This window comes from Eubalaena glacialis, chromosome 15 (assembly GCF_028564815.1).
Source record: "Eubalaena glacialis isolate mEubGla1 chromosome 15, mEubGla1.1.hap2.+ XY, whole genome shotgun sequence".
Classification (NCBI taxonomy): Eukaryota; Metazoa; Chordata; class Mammalia; order Artiodactyla; family Balaenidae; genus Eubalaena; species Eubalaena glacialis.
In genome coordinates this window covers 41,888,968-41,910,674 of record NC_083730.1, presented here as the reverse complement: position 1 = coordinate 41,910,674, position 21,707 = coordinate 41,888,968, and the positions used below count along the sequence as shown (strand labels likewise).

General features: G+C 43.8%; 1 protein-coding gene across 5 annotated transcripts in view; it reads left to right on the top strand.

Annotated features, from left to right (window-relative positions):
* The window catches only part of FHOD3 (formin homology 2 domain containing 3), a 489,898-nt gene that overhangs the window by 389,665 nt on the left and 78,526 nt on the right, over positions 1 to 21,707 (top strand). For all 5 annotated transcript variants that reach the window (XM_061170499.1, XM_061170498.1, XM_061170497.1 and 2 more), the window contains one exon: positions 18,685 to 18,981. In XM_061170499.1, coding sequence (XP_061026482.1) covers positions 18,685 to 18,981 — 297 coding nt within the window. The remainder of the gene's footprint in view (positions 1 to 18,684; positions 18,982 to 21,707) is intronic.

Here is a 21,707-nt window from a genome sequence, read left to right as displayed (position 1 = left end):
TTAATTACCCTTTCCTTATTTTCACTGAGCCCTGGTGGTATCCGTCAGAATTTCTAGAATAAGTTTACTTCCTATTATTTTAAGAAACTTATAGATGACTCTGGAAACAAGTTATTCTCACTAGTTAGAGAAAAAGGCACAGTGTTCTTATTGGGCAAGAGTTCTTTGATGTGACTCTTGAGGAGGTTATTCTGAGGATTAAAGATAATGATAATCTCTGGACCCACAGTGATGTCAATACAGCAAGGTAACCTATCATGCCAGTGGGTGTCAGATCTAGGTAACCTATATTGTGGAAACAAAGTGGAGAAAACCAGTCATCTCAAAACCAGGTTGAAGATGGTCCCTGCAGGGTGTTCCAAGGTTGAACTGCCTTCTGTGGAGGCTAGAAGTGTGTTCTTTTCAGGCTCCCTGGCTTGCATACCTGAGTCCGTCCTGAGGCTAAATGGAGAGAAATGACCATTTCCCAGTAAAAGGAAGCTGCTGCCAAGAGTTTACAAGGTGCTTTCACTCACTGATATAGCCATGAAAGCATACATAATGGCTAGATTATTTTTCTTATTTTTAGCTCAATACTCTCTATTTTGCACACAGAAATAATATGTTAGAGATGCATTTAAAATTTTTACCATACTCTATTAATTTTACATCAAGGATAAATATGTTCAACAGTGATTTTTTTCTACCTGTAATCAATTCCTAGATATTTCCAAATATCTCATTGTTTGGCCCTGGAGATATAAAATATGGCTTATATGGCCATGGCCTATTCACCAGCACTCAGCTGGAGGCACTTACAGAAATTATGGACATGGTACACTAATACATTCTCTCACAGATCCAAACATTTAAAGTACTAGTAAATATGATAATTCCTCTAGCTTCCTGATCTTCACACCTGGAAATAAAATACAGACATATAGTTACCAGTTTATTTAAATGAATAATCATTTTTCATCATTTTCATTTATCATCACGGCTGTTGTCATTGTTACCAGTCATTGACTGAGCATCTTTGTCACCTTCATTGTGTAACATGTTTTCAGTTTCCTTCAGGTATAGAGACACTCTCCTAGGTTACCCAGTCCACATGGCAGAAATCAGAAACGTCTGGCATCGTATTTCCAAAGGGCACGGTAGCGATGGAATATCATCAATCATCAGCCTAATGCATGCTGGTTCCCTTGCATAAAGCTTTTGGACACCTCCAGTCTAGTATTTCATGAATTGGCAGGAAACTAGATTCCTTGTGGTTCTATGACTCAGGGCCGCCCCAGCTCCCCATAACTCACCTGACTGCTGCTACTTAATGCCATTTGGTCAATGAGACAGAATCTCTTAGGAACTCAACCCAAGGCCAAGGCTGTGCGAAACCTGCTGTGGAACTTTTTTGAGAGCCTTCACGAATCATTGGGTTTTTCGGCTTGCCATTTCTCTGTCTCTAAGAAATGGAAAAAGGCAAAAACTTTCCCTTTTTTCCTCCTACAGAGAATGACAGTTGCCTGCAATGTGTTTTCTTGTACCAAATTTTAAAACATTAAATAGTCTTGAGTTTTTTTAAAGCAAAGTATAAATCTTACTGAAGTATACTTAAGTAAAGATAAGGCACAGAATGGCATTGGGAAAGTTTGTTTGTTTCTTTGTTTTAATTTTTGAATTTTATTTTATTTTATTTTTATACAGCAGGTTCTTATTAGTCATCCATTTCATACACATCAGTGTATACATGTCAGTCCCAATCGCCCAATTCATCACACCACCACCCCCACCCCCCTGCCACTTACCCCCTTTGGTGTCCATACGTTTGTTCTCTACATCTGTGTCTCAATTTCTGCCCTGCAAACTGGTTCATCTGTACCATTTTTCTAGGTTCCACATATATGCGTTAATATACAATATTTGTTTTTCTCTTTCTGACTTACTTCACTCTGTATGACAGTCTCTAGATCCATCCACATCTCAACAAATGACCCAATTTCGTTCCTTTTTATGGCTGAGTAATATTCCATTATATATATGTACCATATCTTCTTGATCCATTCATCTGTCGATGGGCATTTAGGTTGCTTCCATGACCTGGCTATTGTAAATAGTGCTGCAATGAACATTGGGGTGCATGTGTCTTTTTGAATTCTGGTTTTCTCTGGGTATATGCCCAGTAGTGGGATTGCTGGATCATATGGTAATTCTATTTTTAGTTTTTTAAGGAACCTCCATACTGTTCTCCATAGTGGCTGTATCAATTTACATTCCCACCAACAGTGCAAGAGGGTTCCCTTTTCTCCACACCCTCTCCAGCATTTGTTGTTTGTAGATTTTCTGATGAAGCACATTCTAACTGGTGTGAGGTGATACCTCATTGTAGTTTTGATTTGCATTTCTCTAATAATTAGTGATGTTGAGCAGCTTTTCATGTGCTTCTTGGCCATCTGTATGTCTTCTTTGGAGAAATGTCTATTTAGGTCTTCTGCCCATTTTTGGATTGGGTTGTTTGTTTTTTTAATATTGAGCTGCATGATCTGTTTATATATTTTGGAGATTAATCCTTTGTCCGTTGATTTGTTTGCAAATATTTTCTCCCATTCTGAGGGTTGTCTTTTCGTCTTGTTTATGGTTTCCTTTGATGTGCAAAAGCTTTTAAGTTTCATTAGGTCCCATTTCTTTATTTTTATTTTTATTTCCATTACTCTAGGAGGTGGATCAAAAAACATCTTGCTGTGATTTATGTCAAAGAGTGTTCTGCCTATGTTTTCCTCTAAGAGTTTTATAGTGTCCGGTCTTACATTTAGGTCTCTAATCCATTTTGAGTTTATTTTTGTGTATGGTGTTAGGGAGTGTTCTAATTTCATTCTTTTACATGTAGCTGTCCAGTTTTCCCAGCACCACTTATTGAAGAGACTGTCTTTTCTCCATTGTATATCCTTGCCTTCTTTGTCATAGATTAGTTGACCATAGGTGTGTGGGTTTACCTCTGGACTTTCTATCTTGTTCCGTTGATCTATGTTTCTGTTTTTGTGCCATACCATATTGTCTTGATTACTGTAGTTTTGTAGTATAGTCTGAAGTCAGGGAGTGTGATTCCTCCAGCTCTGTTTTTTTCCCTCAAGACTGCTTTGGCTATTCAGGGTCTTTTGTGTCTCCATACAAATTTTAAGATTTTTTGTTCTAGTTCCGTGAAAAATGCCATTGGTAATTTGATAGGGATTGCGTTGAATCTGTAAATTGCTTTGGGTAGTATAGTCATTTTCACAATATTGATTCTTCCAATCCAAGAACATGGTATATCTCTCCATCTGTTGGTATCATCTTTAATTTCTTTCATCAGTGTCTTATAGTTATCTGCATACAGGTCTTTTGTCTCCCTAGGAAGGTTTATTCCTAGGTATTTTATTCTTTTTGTTGCAATGATAAATGAGAGTGTTTCCTTAATTTCTCTTTAAGATTTTTCATCATTAGTGTATAGGAATGCAAGATATTTCTGTGCATTAATTTTGTATCCTGCAACTTTACCAAATTCATTGATTAACTCTAGTAGTTTTCTAGTGGCATCTTTAGGATTCTCTATGTATAGTATCATGTCATCTGCAAACAGTGACAGTTTTACTTCTTGTTTTCCAATTTGTATTCCTTTTATTTCCTTTTCTTCTCTGATCACTGTGGCTAGGACTTCCAAAACTATGTTGAATAATAGCGGTGAGAGTGGACATCCTTGTCTCGTTCCTGATCTTAGAGGAAATGATTTGTTTTTCACCATTGAGAATGATGTTTGCTGTGGGTTTGTCATATATGGCCTTTATTATGTTGAGGTAGGTTCCCTCTATGCCCACTTTCTGGAGAGTTTTTATCATAAATGGGTGTTGAATTTTGTCAAAAGCTTTTTCTGCATCTGTTGAGGTGATCATATGGTTTTTATTCTTCAATTTGTTAATATGGTGTATCACATTGATTGATTTGCATATGTTGAAGAATCCTTGCATCCCTGGGATAAATCCCACTTGATCATGGTGTATGATTCTTTTAATGTGTTGTTGGATCCTGTTTGCTAGTATTTTGTTGAGGATTTTTGCATCTATATGCATCAGTGATATTGGTCTGTAATTTTCTTTTTTTGTAGTATCTTTGTCTGGTTTTGCTATCAGGGTGATGGTGACCTCATAGAATGAGTTTGGGAATGTTCCTTCCTCTGCAATTTTTTGGAAGAGTTTGAGAAGGATGGGTGTTAGCTCTTCTCTAAATGTTTGATAGAATTCACCTGTGAAACCATCTGGTCCTGGACTTTTGTTTGTTGGAAGATTTTTAATCACAGTTTCAATTTCATTACTTGTGATTGGTCTGTTCATATTTTCTATTCCTTCCTGGTTCAGTCCTGGAAGGTTATACCTTTCTAAGAATTTGTCCATTTCTTCCAGGTTGTCCATTTTATTGGCATAGTGTTGCTTGTAGTAGTCTCTTAGGATGCTTTGTATTTCTGTGGGGTCTGTTGTAACTTCTCCTTTTTCATTTCTAATTTTATTGATTTGAGTCCTCTCCCTCTTTTTCTTGATGAGTCTTGCTAATGGTTTATCAATTTTGTTTATCTTCTCAAAGAACCAGCTTTTAGTTTTATTGATCTTTGCTATTGTTTTCTTTGTTTCTATTTCATTTATTTCTGCGCTGATCTTTCTGATTTCTTTCCTTCTGCTAACTTTGGGTTTTGTTTGTTCTTCTTTCTCTAGTTCCTTTAGGTGTAAGGTTAGACTGTTTATTTGGGATTTTTCTTGTTTCTTGAGGTAGGCTTGTATAGCTATAAACTTCCCTCTTAGAACTGCTTTTGCTGCATCCCATAGGTTTTGGATTGTCGTGTTTTCATTGTCATTTGTCTCTAGGTATTTTTTGATTTCCTCTTTGATTTCTTCAGTGATCTCTTGGTTATTTAGTAATGTAGTGTTTAACCTCCATGTGTTTGTGTTTTTTACGTTTTTTCCCCTGTAATTCATTTCTAATCTCATAGCGTTGTGGGCAGAAAAGATGCTTGATATGATTTCAATTTTCTTAAATTTACTGAGGCTTGATTTGTGACCCAAGATGTGATCTATCGTGGAGAATGTTCCGTGCGCACTTGAGAAGAAAGTGTAATCTGCTGTTTTTGGATGGAATGTCCTATAAATATTTATCTGGTTTATTGTGTCATTTAAAGCTTCTGTTTCCTTATTTAGTTTCATTTTGGATGATCTGTCCATTGGTGTAAGTGAGGTGTTAAAGTCCCCCACTATTATTGTGTTACTGTTGATTTCCTCTTTTATAGCTATTAGCAGTTGCCTTATGTATTGAGGTGCTCCTATGTTGGGTGCATATATATTTATAATTGTTATATCTTCTTCTTGGATTGATCCCTTGATCATTATGTAGTGTCCTTCCTTGTCTCTTGTAACATTCTTTATTTTAAAGTCTATTTTATCTGCTATGAGTATTGCTACTCCAGCTTTCTTTTGATTTCCATTTGCATGGACTATCTTTTTCCATCCCCTCACTTTCAGTCTGTATGTGTCCCTAGGTCTGAAGTGGGTCTCTTGTAGACAGCATATATATGGGTCTTGTTTTTGTATCCATTCAGCGAGCCTGTGTCTTTTGGTTGGAGCATTTAATCCATTCACGTTTAAGGTAATTATCGATATGTATGTTCCTATGACCATTTTCTTAATTGTTATGGGTTTGTTTTTGTAGGTCCTTTTTTTCTCTTGTGTTTCCCACTTAGAGAAGTTCCTTTAGCATTTGTTGTAGAGCTGGTTTGGTGGTGCTGAATTCTCTTAGCTTTTGCTTGTCTGTAAAACTTTTGATTTCTCCATCGAATCTGAATGAGATCCTTGCCGGGTAGAGTAATCTTGGTTGTAGGTTCTTCCCTTTCATCACTTTAAATATATCATGCCACTCCCTTCTGGCTTGTAGAGTTTCTGCTGAGAAATCAGCTGTTAACCTTATGGGAGTTCTCTTGTATGTTATTTGTCATTATTCCCTTGCTTCTTTCAATAATTTTTCTTTGTCTTTCATTTTTGACAATTTGATTACCATGTGTCTCGGTGTGTTTCTCCTTGGGTTTATCCTGTATGGGACTCGCTTCGCTTCCTGGACTTGGGTGGCTATTGCCTTTCTCCTGTTAGGGAAGTTTTCGACTGTAATCTCTGCAAATATTTTCTCTGGTCCTTTCTCTCTCTCTTCTCCTTTTGGGACCCCTATAATGCTAATGTTGTTACGTTTAATGTTGTCCCAGAGGTCTCTTAGGCTGTCTTCATTTCTTTTCATTCTTTTTTCTTTATTCTGTTCCGCAGCAGTGAATTCCACCATTCTGCCTTCCAGGTCACTTATCCGTTTTTCTGCCTCAGTTATTCTGCTATTGATTCCTTCTAGTGTAGTTTTCATTTCAGTTATTGTATTGTTCATCTCTGTTTGTTTGTTCTTTAATTCTTCTAGGTCTTTGTAAAACATTTCTTACATCTTCTCGATCTTTGCCTCCATTCTTTTTCCTAGGTCCTGGATCATCTTCAGTATCATTATTCTGAATTCTTTTTCTGGAAGGTTGCCTGTCTCCACTTCATTTAGTTGTTTTTCTGGGGTTTTATCTTGTTCCTTCATCTAGTACATAACCCTCTGCCTTTTCATCTTGTCTGTCTTTCTGTGAATGTGGTTTTTGTTCCACAGGCTGCAGGACTGTAGTTCTTCTTATTGGGAAAGTTTTTAAAGAAGGAAATTATATGATCAGCATGATAATTTCATCGATGGGAAATAGGCATCAAAATCTGTGAAAGGTCTGAGACTTTATTGTATTTATAAGCTAGTAAATTAGCCTGCTGTGATCTCATGGATGTTGGCAAGCGACACGAAACTCCTGGGTCAGAAACAAAGGACTTTATTACTCATAGCAATAGTAGTTGCCAAAATATCAGCATTTGTGCCATTTCTCCAAGCCCCAGTTTCCACAAGGTGATGTGAATAAGCCCAAGTGATACCTGCACACACACTGAGTGGAACCCTGAGTTTAAGGACCTCAAATCTTATATTGTGCAGTAAGTGTGTCTTCCCTTTGTCCCAGAGGGAAACATGATCTTGATCACAGTGCGCAATAAACCAGGCAGTAGCTGGCTCCAGAGGGAGACTCTGTCTCTGTCTTGCAAGGCTATTTGCTATGCACACATCCTTAGAAAGATAGTCCAGAGCAAAGGCTTTCAGTGTGTCAGCTTGTAAGACCACAGAAACATGAGAGACCCATGGAGAATTATTTCCAAGCTTTGGGATATAATGGTTTTCAACCAACCTTTACAATCAGATTTTCATCCTAAGATCTGTTTAATGTAAACAAAAAATTCAAGTTTTAAACAGCCATTACCTTGTTTGTTCTTATTTGACAAAAAGAAAGAGCATCAGGAGCTGTAAAACCCAGTCCGGAGCAGGCACTGTCTGCATCTGGAGGTGCTACCAGGGAATGTGGAAAGACATCAGTGCCTTTCATCCCAGGCAAAAGCCTTGGGTAAATGCTTCCAGGTATAGTCAGAAGGCCCTCCACAGGTAGGGACAGTGAACATTCTTAAGTCAGTGCGGTACTTCAAATTTCCAGAGTCAGTGACTGAGAGCTCGGAAATAGCAAAGAAGAATAACTCTCAGGTTTCTTCTAGCATCTTTATCTGTGCTCGACCTGTACTCTGCCATCTCCACCACTCCTCTTTTCCCCCCAGCACCTCTGCCTCCCCCACACCCCTGCCTTTCCCCCACCCACTCCCATAAAGCATTTGTACAGAATGATACAATGCCGGCAGTGTGGCAAGATAATCAAACATTGGTTTTCCAGTCCCTAAAAGTGTGCTTTTTCAAGAGAATTCCTGGGTTCAGTGAATCTTTAGAGCTTTCCAAAGCTGTAATGTTTTCTGAAGAAGCTGCCTCCACCCGATACTTTGGGAAGTTCCAGTAGCTTTTTGTTGATTTTCTAGATCCAGCAGCTCTGTATCCTTGTGTATCTTCTAGATAATCTCTAGACTCAACATGTTATCGGGCTTTCATGTCTTCTACTTCTGTCATCATTGTTTTCTCATCATTTTGTCTCAACCTTTCTCAGCATTTTGTTTCAGTCTTCTTACTGACTCTTCTTCTAGCTGACCCCTAAGTGTCAGATTTTTCCAATATTCCTTCCCCAGCAACCCCCTATCTTCATGCCACACCCTCTGGCTGCACCTCCACATCCCCATCTGTGAATTTTTAACTACCTACCAAGTGCTGAAAACCACCAGGTCTGCATCTCCAGCCGTGGCCTTCTTGAGCTCAGGACACATGCATCCAACCTCCTTAGGCATCGCCATCTGAATGTTCCGTAGACACTTCAGACCTACCAAGTGCCAGTCAGGGGCTTTTTGATGGGAGATGTCATTCATCTCTCACCCATAAAACCCCTACTGCCAAACCTGCTCATACCTCCTAGTCCTCATCTGGTTAAGACCATTTCTCCTGGCCTAGTTATTTAAGTTGGAAGCAGATGTGTAACTTTGCCCCCCCCCTCAATGTTCACCCCTACATCAAGTCAATCACCAAATGTTTATGTGCTCCTTTCTCTCAAATCAGCCCTCTCCCATGCCTCCCCATTGTCAATGCCTTAGTCCCTATCTTAACCATCTCTAATCCGGACCATTTCAGTAGCTTCTACTATATCTCACCTCTTCCAGGTTCTTCTTACAGCCCAGCCAAAAAAAAAAAAGAATCATGTCTATATCTTGTTTTTAAAATCCTCTAGTGGCTCTCCGTCATCTACAATGTGAAGTTAAGATCTTGCATGGCACTCAAGACTCTTGGTTATCCAGTCCTACAGCCAGTCTCTTACCACCATAACCACCTCTACATGTTATTGTCCATCAAGACCAAACCACCCTCAGTCATGGAAAAGTGCCCTATTCTCTCAGGCGTGCCTCTGTACTTGAGTGCCTTCACCCATGGGGTGCCCACTGGACTTTTATCCATCTACTTGAAGCATCTTCTCTAAAGCCTCTTTGAGTCCTCTCTTGTGTTTTCCTTACATCTTGTGCATGCCTGGGATATAGGACTTATTTCACTGTATACACAACAAGTGGTCCTCTCTCCTTTGTGTGCTTCTCAGAGGAGGGCTAGTGCCTGTACTCACCTTTGTTATCTTCCAGAGCTTGAAGCAGAATAAGCCTTCAGGAAATGTTTTATGAGCTAATAAATGAAAAAAAGTAAGCAAGTACATTAATCTACAGAGATAGCTGTTTCCCCTGTATACAGAAATTTATCGCACGGACCATGATGGAGGACACATCTTCGACTATATAGGCCCCTCTGTAAAGACTGAAGAAATGTTGGTGGCGTAATGTAGACAGGAAACTCGGGCAGAAAGTCAACATAATGTATGTAGACCATTTCTTTCTCAGGATCTAACTCTAAAAGAGGGAGAAGATTCAGAGGATGACTCTTGACAAATTGACAGTTAAGATATTCCTTTAACTACCTTTAAAAATACTCCTTATTTTAAGTGAATTTTTCTCCATTTCTTTTTGAATAAATTTGCTAACAGGTGCAAATAAACTGAATTATTGGCTAAGTGGAAAGCCGCATCCATTAGTGACTAGATGTAAGTGAGGAAGGGTCAACTTTTAGGGATGAGAATTTAAAAGTGGGATTTCTAGTCATACCCCATTTGCAGGCCAGCTGGCTCTGCTTAGGCTTGGTCAGACTCTACTGGCAGGAAGAGCTAACATTTTCTTTAGATATTAATTGTTTTGATCTTATAATGTCTCTTGGATATTACCTAAGAGGCCACTTTAGCCTGAAAAATATTTTAGGGAAGATATTTTCTCACATCTGACTTCCTTGTGCCTAGCACAAGGCCTGACGCCTGGGAGGTCTCAGTAAATATTTATAGGATGAATGAGTGTTGCTACTAATCATGTTAGAACATCTCATTAAGAGTAGCTGCATCCTGGTAAGCCTGAATTAGCCAAAAACCTCAAGTTTGATCACTCTTTTGCTAGCTGTTATTACTCAGGACCATCCATTTTAATGCTAGTGTATCTGTTCCAAAATAGCAGTTTGGGTTTTGATGTCACTGCTGTTTCTGTCTGGGACTTGACAGGAGCTAGGGGTGCTGTTGAAATGCATTGCCGGTTTGGAATTAGTGTCTTCATCCGTGAAGAAGGGCTTGTCTTTCTATTTGCTCTTGTAAGGAAATGGGCATGTCATTAACCCAGGAGCTTCTCCAGCCCTACTGGGAATGGAAGGATGAACGCATATTGGAGTCTATCCTTGTTTGACACTGAACCAAGACAAGACCTATCTATCTGACTTTGGAAGAAGAATTTAAATAAGCTCAAAGGAAATCTTTATAACCGGGGTTGATGTTTGGGGTCATATGGTTTGAGTTCAAGGTAACGACAGAGCAGTAAATGATATGGTCATCTTAAATTGCTTTTCATTTTCTGTTTCTAGTGTGAAATAGAATCTATATATTAATCAATAGTACAATAATTGGACCTGAAACTGGCTTCTTCTTTTTTTGTCCTATATGATATTACAGTAGAGTTATATCATATACATGTTTAACCAAGTGAATTTAATCAGGAGCATAATCTGAGGGGCAAAAGGGGGGAGTGAAAATTACAGTTTAAATAGTGCGTGTAATCCTGCTTAACATACAACTCAGGTGTGTGTCCCCAGGTGAGCACAACATGAGGGCCATGGGTCTGTTTTTTTCTTGAGCCATTCCTGACTCTCATGTGCCTCTTGTCATTTGAACAACTTGCTGCACCCAGTGTGATTTAAGAGTTTAAGGACCTGTATTTGGAGATAACATGGCCCATGACTATAAGCCCAGGACTTCTTACACCGTTGCACTAAAGCTCAGTGAAAACCTGGATTGTCAGAACTCTGAGGGTGGGTGTGGGATCCTACAAGGTGGCATCTTCCAAAAGGACTTTTGAAGGTAATTTTGACCATATATGGTTTTCATCTTAAGAGGTGGCTTAGGCCCGAACCTGTTTGGAAGATCTAGCTCTAATTTTGAGGACAAAGCTGGGCTTAATTTTAAAGGCATACAAATTCATTAGACCCATGAATCAGTATTTTGCAGGTAGTGTCTTTTTGGAAAGCTGAAGTAGGCTGAATTTGTGCCCATCCTAATGAAACTATTCCTGTAGAGCAATGATTCTCAACCAGGAGTGATTTTTTGCTCCCAGGGGACATTTGGTAGCATCTGAAGACATTTTTGGTTGTCACAACTGGGGAGGAAGTGGTATTGGCCTCCAGTGGGTGGAAGCCAGGAATGCTGCTAAATATCCCATAATGCACAGGATAATAGGATACAGTGCCACCTACAACAAAGACTTATCTGACCCCAAATATCCAAAGTACTGAGTCTGAGAAATCCTGCTCTAGAGTGAATCTGAGTGAACAGCTTAGCAAGAATTGACCCAACACCAAAAGCAAAATCTAAAGAATTTTCAAAGTTGTGAGCTTCATCTCATGGGACCTTTTTCACATTTATATGATTAAACCACAAGTTTAAAGTCGATGGTGTTAGTTATTAGCTCTGAACGGGGGAGGTCCCTGGAATCTACACAGTTTGGAGCAACTGTTATAGAACTGGCTGGCCCAGCCCTCAGTTTCATAAGACCTGCCAGGAAGCCAAGTCCTGGCAAAGTCATCGAGACACCATCACAGACTGAAATCAATTGAAGCCACCCAAAGACTTATTAAGTTCAGATCTTTCTACCAGCAATTTATCTCTTCAAAGAAAAATTGCATGACAGGAGATTCCAGTTGGACAGTCTGGACTCAGCTGTCAGGGACATTGATGAAAGCAGAGCTGGAACGTTTGTGCCCACTTTTTGTTTTGTGTTGTTTTGTTCTTTCAGGAATGATTATATACTTGTCCTCTGTGGCTTAAGTCACCCACCGCACAGTGTAACATCATGATTAACAGCCCAGGCTTTTCTATCAGGCCGATCCAAGTTCAAATCCCAGCTCTGCTCATCAGCAAGGTTCTGTTGGAAGCAGATGGCGCATGCTCAGAGGGTGCCCGCAGGCAGGCAGTGAAGGGACGGTTTGCAGAGGTGCGGAGAGGGACCATCAGAGGGCAGGGAAGCACCCAGCGACTAGCAGCAGTGGGGAACTGCCAACAGTGTTTCTGCCTCCAGGCCTGGAAAAACTTAGTGAACAGCTAGGACTTGGTAAGAGCTGTAGCCTTGGGAGGGAGCCCTGGGGACAGAAAAGCTGGCCTGACACCTTCTGCCAAAGTGGCCCCCCATAAAGAGAGCAAGAACATAAATACGCCAGCCTCTCCTTCCTCCTAGCTTTGCAGGTACCTCCCGGGGCCGACCCGTCTGAAAGTGAGAGGGAATGCAAACTCTGCAGAGACCAGCCTCCCAGGGCACAAAGCAGCACAAAGAATGGGTCTAGAAGAACAGGCCGAGAGTATCCAGTATGCTGTGTAGCCCTGGACAAGTTACTTAACCTCTCTGAACATCGTTCCTCATTTCTCACATGGGAACATTAATCTTCATATAGTTGGCATGAGAATTAAATAGGGTGACGTGTCTATAGTTCCTAGGACGGCACCAGTGTGTTGAAGGCACTCTATAGACGGTAGCATTTATTTTTACTTCACTTAAGGCCAAACAGGGCCGGATGTCGAGTAAGATTTTGCAGATCAGATGAGAAGTTGGTGCTGGGCTTTTCAAGGGACAAAGAACTAGCCAGTCGGAGTCAATGTCTGCCCCGGCTGCCTTGGAACAGGGGATGAGCTGAAATCCTCAAGGCCTGCTCTTTCCTCTTCTCACCCCAGTGTTGTGATCTGCATGAGGGACGTCCCAGTCATCAGACGGGGCACCCTTTTTTATTCTCTCAACAAACACACTTAGGTTTTCCCTCTTTCACTGTGGTTCTCACGTTGATGGGCTCCTACCCTGGCTCCCCAGCCTCTCTCTCCTGTAATGTCTATTTCCTTTGGATAAAGAATTCCCTTTAGTGGCCGTGTTCAGGTTATGGGTCCTTCCGCACAGGCTGGCAGCAACCAGGTTCCTTGTTACTTCCTTCTGAATATACCGTGGACCTCTTCCTTCCTGTTATATCTTCCACATTCCATGAGTTATCCCTTACCGTATCCTTTTATATAGTTTAATTTTGTTTTGTTGGGTTTTTTTTTTTCTCCTCCCTTATACTCCCCCACCTCCAACCTTAAAATTTAGTTTAAAGTTCTCTGAATCAGGTCAGTGCAGGTTCTGGCCAAATACATTTTTCTGGCCTTTGCTAAGTATGTTCTCTCAATGCCAAGATCCCATCAGTCTGCTCTCTCAGGCTGTGGTCCAGCAAGACAGATCCCAGTTTTGGACGCCTTCTATGTTGCCAGGCATTTCTTGCCATGTCCTCATTTCACTTCCAAGCTCGCACCCACCGTGGGGAGAAGGGCTGCTGGGCAGCTGGACCTGGGCCTTCGCTGTTCCCTCCCAGCCTCAGCTTTCTGAGGGCGGTAAGAGACCCCTCCCCACAGAGGGGTCTGAGGGTTTAGTAGAGAGTTGGTGCGCAGGGCTCGGGTGCGCAGCACCCCAAAGGGGGCCACAGGCCTGCAGTACCCCTGCTCTCCTCGGATGCAAACACACTGCTTCCTCCAGGGGATCCTGGGATGGAAAACTTCTTCCCACTGTCCAGAATCTCTATCACTTGCCCATGTGTTCTTCCACTGATGCCATTTATTCATTTTCTTCTTCTCTTGAGCCCCCCTGACTGGCATTCACCTCTTCGTCCTCAGTCTCTTTGTCTGCAGGGTCTGCTTCCCGAATGTTCACCCAACACTGACTAAGAGCCTCCTCTGAAGCTACAGGCCCACCTCAGCTGTCCCAGCTGGAAGTGTGGTTTGCCTGTGCTGTGGGTATAGTCAGGGGTCCTCTCAGACAAAGTGAAATGTGGCCTGTCTCTCCGTGAAGCAGCCATCACTGCCCTTCGTGTAAAGCCCCAGGTCCTTAACTCACCGTGTGAGGCCCGTTGCCCCAGCCACTGCCGCCGGATGGCTTTCATGCCTCCTGCTCACCCTGTGCTGCCAGCTGCATGTGCCCTTCCTTCCGCCCAGAACATTTGTGTCCAGTGTTCCCTCTTGAACTCCTTTTCATGCTTGGAGACGCTGCTTAAACGTCCTTCTGGCACAGAGACTCATGACCCGTCCTAGGCTTTGCAAAAACCCTTGCCAGACCTTCCCAGGGCAACATGAATTTGCTCTTAGAATATCCATGATGTTTATAAATTTTTTTTTATTGTGTCTGGTGGGAGCTGAGGGGCTGGGATTTCCCTGTGTCCGTTGGTGTTAGGGTGTGCCCACCTTTGCCGTGCTGAGGCCACGGGTGACATGTAGGATCTCTTAGCATCCCTGTAACCTCCATGACAACAAGAGCTGGGTCTGTCTTGTGTGTCTGTGTGCCTCTCACCACTGGTACTGTTGTTGGGTATCAGTGAGAAGTTGTGAGCAATTTTCATCCCTCGGTATTGACAAATATCTTAGCTCCCTTGAGGACTTTTCCTGCAGACTTTCATGGTCCCTCCTATTTCCAGGGGACTCAGCAAGGGTAGATGATACTTTTTCCCAGGTCTGCTGAGACGGCAGCTGGTGTGGCTTAGGGCAATGACTCAGAAGGAATGGTTGTGAGTATGTGGAGGGGACTGCTGGTGACCGAGGTCCTGATGAAAGAGAATAGGAAGGCGGGCAGAAATGTTTGGGAATTCAGTGTGTAGTCTCACAGTGTTTCCTAAGTGTCCATGAGAACTTTGTGAGAAGATGCTGACCCCAGGACCACACTGGGGGCCCTTGGACATGAGAGGAAGGCAGAGTCTTGGTCCCCAGAGAACTTGTGCCTTGTCATTCCTGTGTTTGATTAATACAGCTCGAGGAGGGCTCGGCCATGGGTCCTTTCCAGGGACTCCCTGCCACTTGGTACCCAGGGCCCTCACTTGGGTGCCTGGCCGCATACCACCGTGACCCCCATTGATAGGATTTTATGTCCCGTGTCACTAGCCAAGTGGTGAGCCCTCTGAAAGCAGGGGCTCTTGACACGTGCCCTTGACACGTGTGTCGCCTGGTGTATTCAGTGCAGAGGGTGTCAGGAACGAGCAGCCACGCGTGTTTGCTCTCTGTCAGCTCCATTCTCCATCTTTGGTGGCTTGGCTTGACTTGAATGTGTGTGAATTTTATTTAATTTGTTCATCATTAGAACAGCTTCACACACCGCAGATTTGCAGTGAGGCCTTGTGGACACTGAGCCTGCATTCTGGTCAGGAGGTAGTTTTGGAGATGATTTCCTCCCCAGCAGTGATGAAAGAGAGAAACTACCCCAGTGGTCGGATCACACATTTAAATGTCTGACTCCAGGCAGTAAGGCTCGAACGTAGGGGGATGAAATTACACTATTTATTCCCAAGAATGTGTGGCTTTCTAGAGCTTGCATGTCCATTGCCTCACTTGTCCCTGCAACCGCTGGCTGATCAGGGGCCAGAGTCACTGCTGAAGTGGAAGAAAACACGTATGTAGGCTGGAGTCAAACAGCCATCAAATTGTGGACCCTTCCTGCTCTGTCTGCCAGTCTCCTGGGGATGATGAGTGGACTCAGGCTGATGGCAACCAACTGCACCCATCTCCCCGTCAGTGATAAAGCCCCACAGAGGCACATTTGCCAGTTTTGCCATATGCTCACCAATTAAAACTTAAATGCACGCCACATGCTAGGCTGTTGGAAACACATTCTCGTTTTGATGTGGCTATTCTGAAGTAAATGTGTGCAAGAACATATGCTTTCTGTCAACCAAATGATGACACTGCTGTTGCTAAAACTATGCTTCTGCCGTGCTAGTAAAACGATGGGGTTCTGTTTCTCTTTGCTAAATGCTCTATTATCAAATGAAAAAGAAATACCATAAAAAGTCCTTCAGCACCAAAGGGAATTTTTCTCAAAGGTTTGTTCACTTTTTCCCTGTACCCAGCCTGGTTTTTGCTCTTAAGGAAGAATGCCTGGGACTTCCCTGGTGGCGCAGTGGTTAAGAATCCGCCTGCCAATGCAGGGGACACGGGTTTGAGACCTGGTCCGGGAAGATCCCACATGCCACGGAGCAACTAAGCCCGTGCGCCACAACTACTGAGCCCGTGTGCCACAACTACTAAAGGCCGCATGCCTAGAGCCCGAGCTCCGCAACAAGAGAAGCCACCGCATTGAGAAGCCCGCGCACCACAACAAAGAGTAGCTCCTGCTCGCTGCAACTAGAGGAAGCCCATGCGCAGCAACGAAGACCCAACGCAGCCTAAATAAATAAATGAAGGAAGGAAAGAAGGAAGGAAGGAAGAATGTCTGACACACCCATCTTGAGCACACGGGTTCACAGTCGTGTGCCCTTCGATTTCCTCCTGCTACTGCCACCCAGTGCATCTCAGCCTGGAAACTTTGCTCTCTTATCATCAGTTCCAAAACCATCCCTCTTGGGGACACCCAGCAAGGACACCCAGCAGACAGCAGAGGGCCTTTGCCACCCCGTCCTCATTTCCCCCATTCTCCCCAGGAAGCAGGTGCCTGTACTAGGCTGGAGTCCCCAGCAGCCCGGGCGGGCAGAAGTCCCTCTGTCTTCTACACCCAGTTCCTACCTGAAGGGCACTGGGGCGGTTCCCACGGAGGAGGATTTCTTCCGTGTGGAGATTGGAAGTTACCCAGGATGTAAGGAGAGGCTGACATTTCATTCTCTACACTGCCTCCCTCTCTCCCCCAACAATTCCCATACTCATCCTCTGAGGAAGGCAACCTGAGAGCAGGTGAGGGGCAGGGGTTCTGGACCCAGTGAGTCCTGGCAGAATGACTTCTTGCTGGGACGCTGAGGGCAGCTGGGCCCCCTGCCCAGTGAGGCCTGAGCTTTGCTCTCCCAGAGTAATGCCACTGCCTGGCCTGCTGGGAGACCTGCTGTGGGCACCCCATTGCCAGCCATCCCTGCTCACCTGAGCTGGCAGGATATCTCCACAAAGAGAGAGCCCTCTGATCTGCCTGTTCTTATAGGGTCAGGGCAGGCCCCTTACATGCACTGATCCTGCCTGAATCTCTATTGCTTCGAGCAGTATGTACGTAGGGCTGGAGCACATGCTCTTGGTGGCACTGCCAGGATTCCAGCAATGTGGCTCTGCCAAGCCATGAGGGTCAGACCCTCAGGAGTGACTCATCCTCCGCTGGCCTTCACAGATGACTTTTTTTTTTTTTTTTTTTAATTCCCAATCATTTTGCTACCCATTCACAGCTCACACATGAGAGGTTTGCTCAGCAAAAACATGCATACAGCAGACTGTGCCATATCCCTGCTTCCTAGGGGACACCCATGGAGCCTGAGCAGCAAATCTCCAGCCTTGACAGGTTTACAAAGAGTTCTGTGCCCGTGAGTGATTCTTCTAAGTAACTTTCAAGTGTATGGAATAACTTCACATTATGAGCAAACATAATTCAAGCAAAGGGTGATGGACCTCACTGGTTTAGCCGCTGATAGAACATCAGGCTGCTCTTTGCTTATCAGTTTGATTCACCATGGACTTTTTTCCTCTTTCCCTGAAGAGGCAAAAGGATCATGTATTAGTTTGCTACTGCTGTGTAACAAGTAACCACAAACATAGCTGTTCAAAACAGCATCCATTTATATTATCTCACAGTTTCCATAGGTCAGAAGCCCAGCATGGCTAACTGGGGTCTCAGCCGGGGTATCACAAGGCCACAATCAAGGTTGTGGCTGGCTGGGCTCTTACCGGGAGGCCCTGGCAAGAGTCCACCTCCAGGTTCATTCGGATCGTTGGCAGAATTCAGTTGCTTGTGCTTGCAGGACCGAGGTCCCTGTTCCTCGCTGGCTGTCGGCCAGGAGTCACTCTCAGCTTCTAGAGGCCACCACATTCCTCATCACATGGCCCCCTCCATCTTTAAAACCAGCACTGATAAGTCAAATACATTTTTTAAAAATAAATTTGTTTATTTTAGTTATTTTTGGCTGCATTGGGTCTTCGTTGCTGTGCACGGGCTTTCTCTAGTTGCAGCAGGTTGGGGCTACTCTTTGTTGCAATGAGCGTGCTTCTCATTGAGGTGGCTTCTCTTGTTGTGGAGCACACAGGGTCTAGGCACACGGGCTTTAGTAGTTGTGGTGCACGGGCTCAGTAGTTGTGGCTCGTGGGCTCTAGAGCGCAGGCTCAGTAGCTGTGGTGCATGGGCTTAGTTGCTCCGCGGCATGTGGCATCTTCCCAGACCAGGGATCAAACCCGTGTCCCCTGCATTGGCAGGCAGATTCTTAACCACTACGCCACCAGGGAAGTACCTCGTCCAATACTTCTTGTGCTTCTAATCTCTGACATCCTTTTCTGATGCTAACCAGAAAACACTCTGTTTTTAAAAGGCTCACCAGGTTAGATCAGGCCTACCTGGATAATCTCTATATCTTAAGGTCAAGAGACTTGAGACGTGAACACCAGCTGCACGGCCCCTTCCCTGCAGTGCCTCAGTCTGTGTTTCACTGAATAACCAGGGGACGGGAATCTCAGGGGCCAGTTTAGAATTCTGCCTGCCTCAGACAGCACGGAGAAATCAGCCTCATGTTCAGTCTCACCCTTACTCGATGCTTCCAAGAAATTCCTGTCCTGCTCATAATCTCCACTGTTATCTCCCCCAGTGAGCACCGGGGATCCTGAGCCCGAACCAGAGGCAGAAGCAGCGGCGGAGGCAGAGGTGGGACGGGTGGCCGATGAGGCCAGCCGGGAACTAGCCCCTGCGCACGCAGCAGCAGAGAGCGAGGTGGGGCGGGCCCTGGAGCCAGAGGCTGAAGAGCGAGCCTCCCTGAGCGAGAAGGAACAGCAGAACGAGGCAGTGAACGAGCGGGACAACTGCTCGGCCTCCAGCGTCTCATCCTCCAGCAGCACGTTGGAGAGGGAGGACAAGGAGGACAAGCTCTCTCGGGACAGGGGGACCGGTAAGGAGGCCCCCTTTCCCCGTGAACACATCCTGGGGAGCCCCGGGGCAGGGGACCTGGTTTGCCGGCCTCTGAGCTGACCGGCTGGCCCAGCTCGCTCCCCAGACTGTCCCCCAGTGTCTGGAGGGGGGGTGTGGCCCCACTCAGCCAGCCAGCAGCTTCCTGCCCTGCAGAAGGGCCCCGACCCTCTGCCACAAGGCTGCACCGTCACTTCTACAGCTGGGAAAAGGGCCTGATAATGAGGGCGACAGGGGACTTTTCCGGAGGAATAAACCCCAGAAGAGAAATTCCTCATGTCCTTCTAACTGTTTAATTGTGAGTAGTCAGTGTGGCTTTTTTCTGATTTAAATTTAGAGACATGTCATGTTGTTATCTACTCCCTTGAAAGAGTTTTTGCAAGGAAGTGTGTTAAGCCACTATGACTGAACGTTTCAGACCAGAGCAGATTTGGTAAAATGAATCGTATGAGTACTTTCAAAAACTGCCAGTTCACAGCATGCAGAGATCAATTTGATGTGCTCAGCTGGAATGTATGTAATTTAGGTAATTTTCTACAATATGCTCAGGACCACTCTTTTCTTCGATACTAAGTATGTGCTTTTTCTTATGGAATCATACCTTTTTGGTGTTATCCCCGATATTCATTCAGTTTCACCTGTTTAATGGTGACTTTACGTTTAGGGATCAAATGGAATGTTAGTCCTCACTAGGGACTTGGGGAGGGTGCCACAGAGGGTTCTAGAAATTGTAAACGATTCAAATAATCATTTGAATTATGATTCATATGTGACACCATGGAGTTGGCTTTCCTACCTGTGACCTGTGCACTGTCAGGGTGGCAGGAAGCCACCTCTTTCAACTGACGCTCCTCACCAGTGAAGGCATGTCTTATGGGCCAGGCTTCATTAAGCTACACAGTGACACAGACTCAAGGAACTTACATCTTAGGCCCAAACGGCAGCCGCAAAGGCCTGCCAATCAGTGGCATGACCCAGGCATGATATGTTAGTTCACAGATTAAGAATACATTGTCCCTGAAGCCTGGAGGAGTGAACAACGATTGAATGAATGAATGAAGCCATAATGTCTCCTAGGAGACCTGTCAATCAATGGCTTAGTCTAAATAGTTAATATTTGAGTTTTCACAGTTATATTATTAGATTTTATTCTATATATCACTGGTCACCATGATACAGTGAAAAAGGAGGACTGACTTAAAATACTTTATGTCTTAGGAATTATCACGTTGAAAATCTTGTGTCTGGTTGAAGATGTGTGTGCGAAAAGGATTACGTATTTTGGTACTAAATTTCTTTCAAAGACAGATTACAGTTATACTCTCAAATTCTACTTGTTGTTATTCACATTTAATGTAATTATGGTCACAGTACAGGGTGTCGGGTAAGTCTTCTTGATCATTTGGCCTTAAATCATGTTTTATTCTATTATGAGTAGCTTTAAGTATTATTCATCATAACTAGGTTTAGCAGGCCTAAAACATATAAACAAGTTGGATTAGTAAAAATAAGCCGGGAACAGAACTTTCTTGGATCAGATTGCCCAATATCCTTCCAAATAAGGACAACTTTCCAAAAATGGAGACTCTGCCCCCAGTGAAGAACCATTGACTTTCTACCAAAAGCTGGTGGTGTCCAGGAATTGGAGCTTTGCAGTGACTTTTCTGCTTCAGTCTGGTGCTGTTAAGAGATGTGACCATGTTTATTTGTTGTAGCTTATTGGTTCCTAAAAAATTCCACTGCTCATGGGCACATCAGCAGCTGTGGAGACAGAGAAGCTCTGTCACCATAGCTTTTGCTTTTCAGAATCTTCTCAATTAAATCACAAAGACAATCAAAGTGATTCCCAGTCTTATTTCTAATGGTTGTACCTATTACTTGAGAATGAATTTGTAGGGCTTGAAAGAGACCCAACTTATTGCAGATGTGTGGTTTTATTTTTCTTTGTTTTCATGTGTTCCACTCCCTGGCATTAGAGTGAGAGGCTTTACTGTAGCATTCATCACACTTTGTTGTAGTTACTTGTATAACTGTCCTTTGTCTCTATTTGAATGTAAGCTTTGTGAGGATGGGGATGTCTGTCTTATTCATTGTGAGTTCTTACTTCCTAGCTGGGTGCCCAGAACATAGTGGGGGCTCATAAAACCACTGATGAATAAATGAATGAATCTGGTAAGATGGAGACGCCCCCATTGCTCCCAGGTCCTCCCTTTTACAACTAAAATACCAACACCCTGGATGTAACAGAACAACCAATCATAGGAGGACTCTGAAAGGTGGAAAGAAGGAAGCAGACTGCCTAGAAGCCTTTGGACTTGAACGACATGGCAGTGAAGCTTCAAGGAAAGCTGATTTCCTTAGCCAAAGGATTGGGAAAGGCATTGCCTAACAGAACAGAAAATCTTTTCTGCTGTTAATAAGTGCTCTATCCTAAATAAGATCTAATGGAAAATTTGCCACTGTCCCACCTCTCCCCCTAACCCAGTGGTTTCAGTGAGACTGAAGAAGAGGTGGTCTTCTATACAGCACCCCCATGGAAACAAGAGTGACAATTCTGCAGTTCCCTCCCCTCCTCAACCCTGTGGTGTCAGCGGGACTCAGAAGGGAGCCAGTCTTCTATCCCCTGCCCAGTAGAAGCAGGTAGTGCTCCAGTTCCCCTGCTGGGGTAGTGTTGGCCTAATGGGGAACTCAGTCTATCCCCTGAAGGGG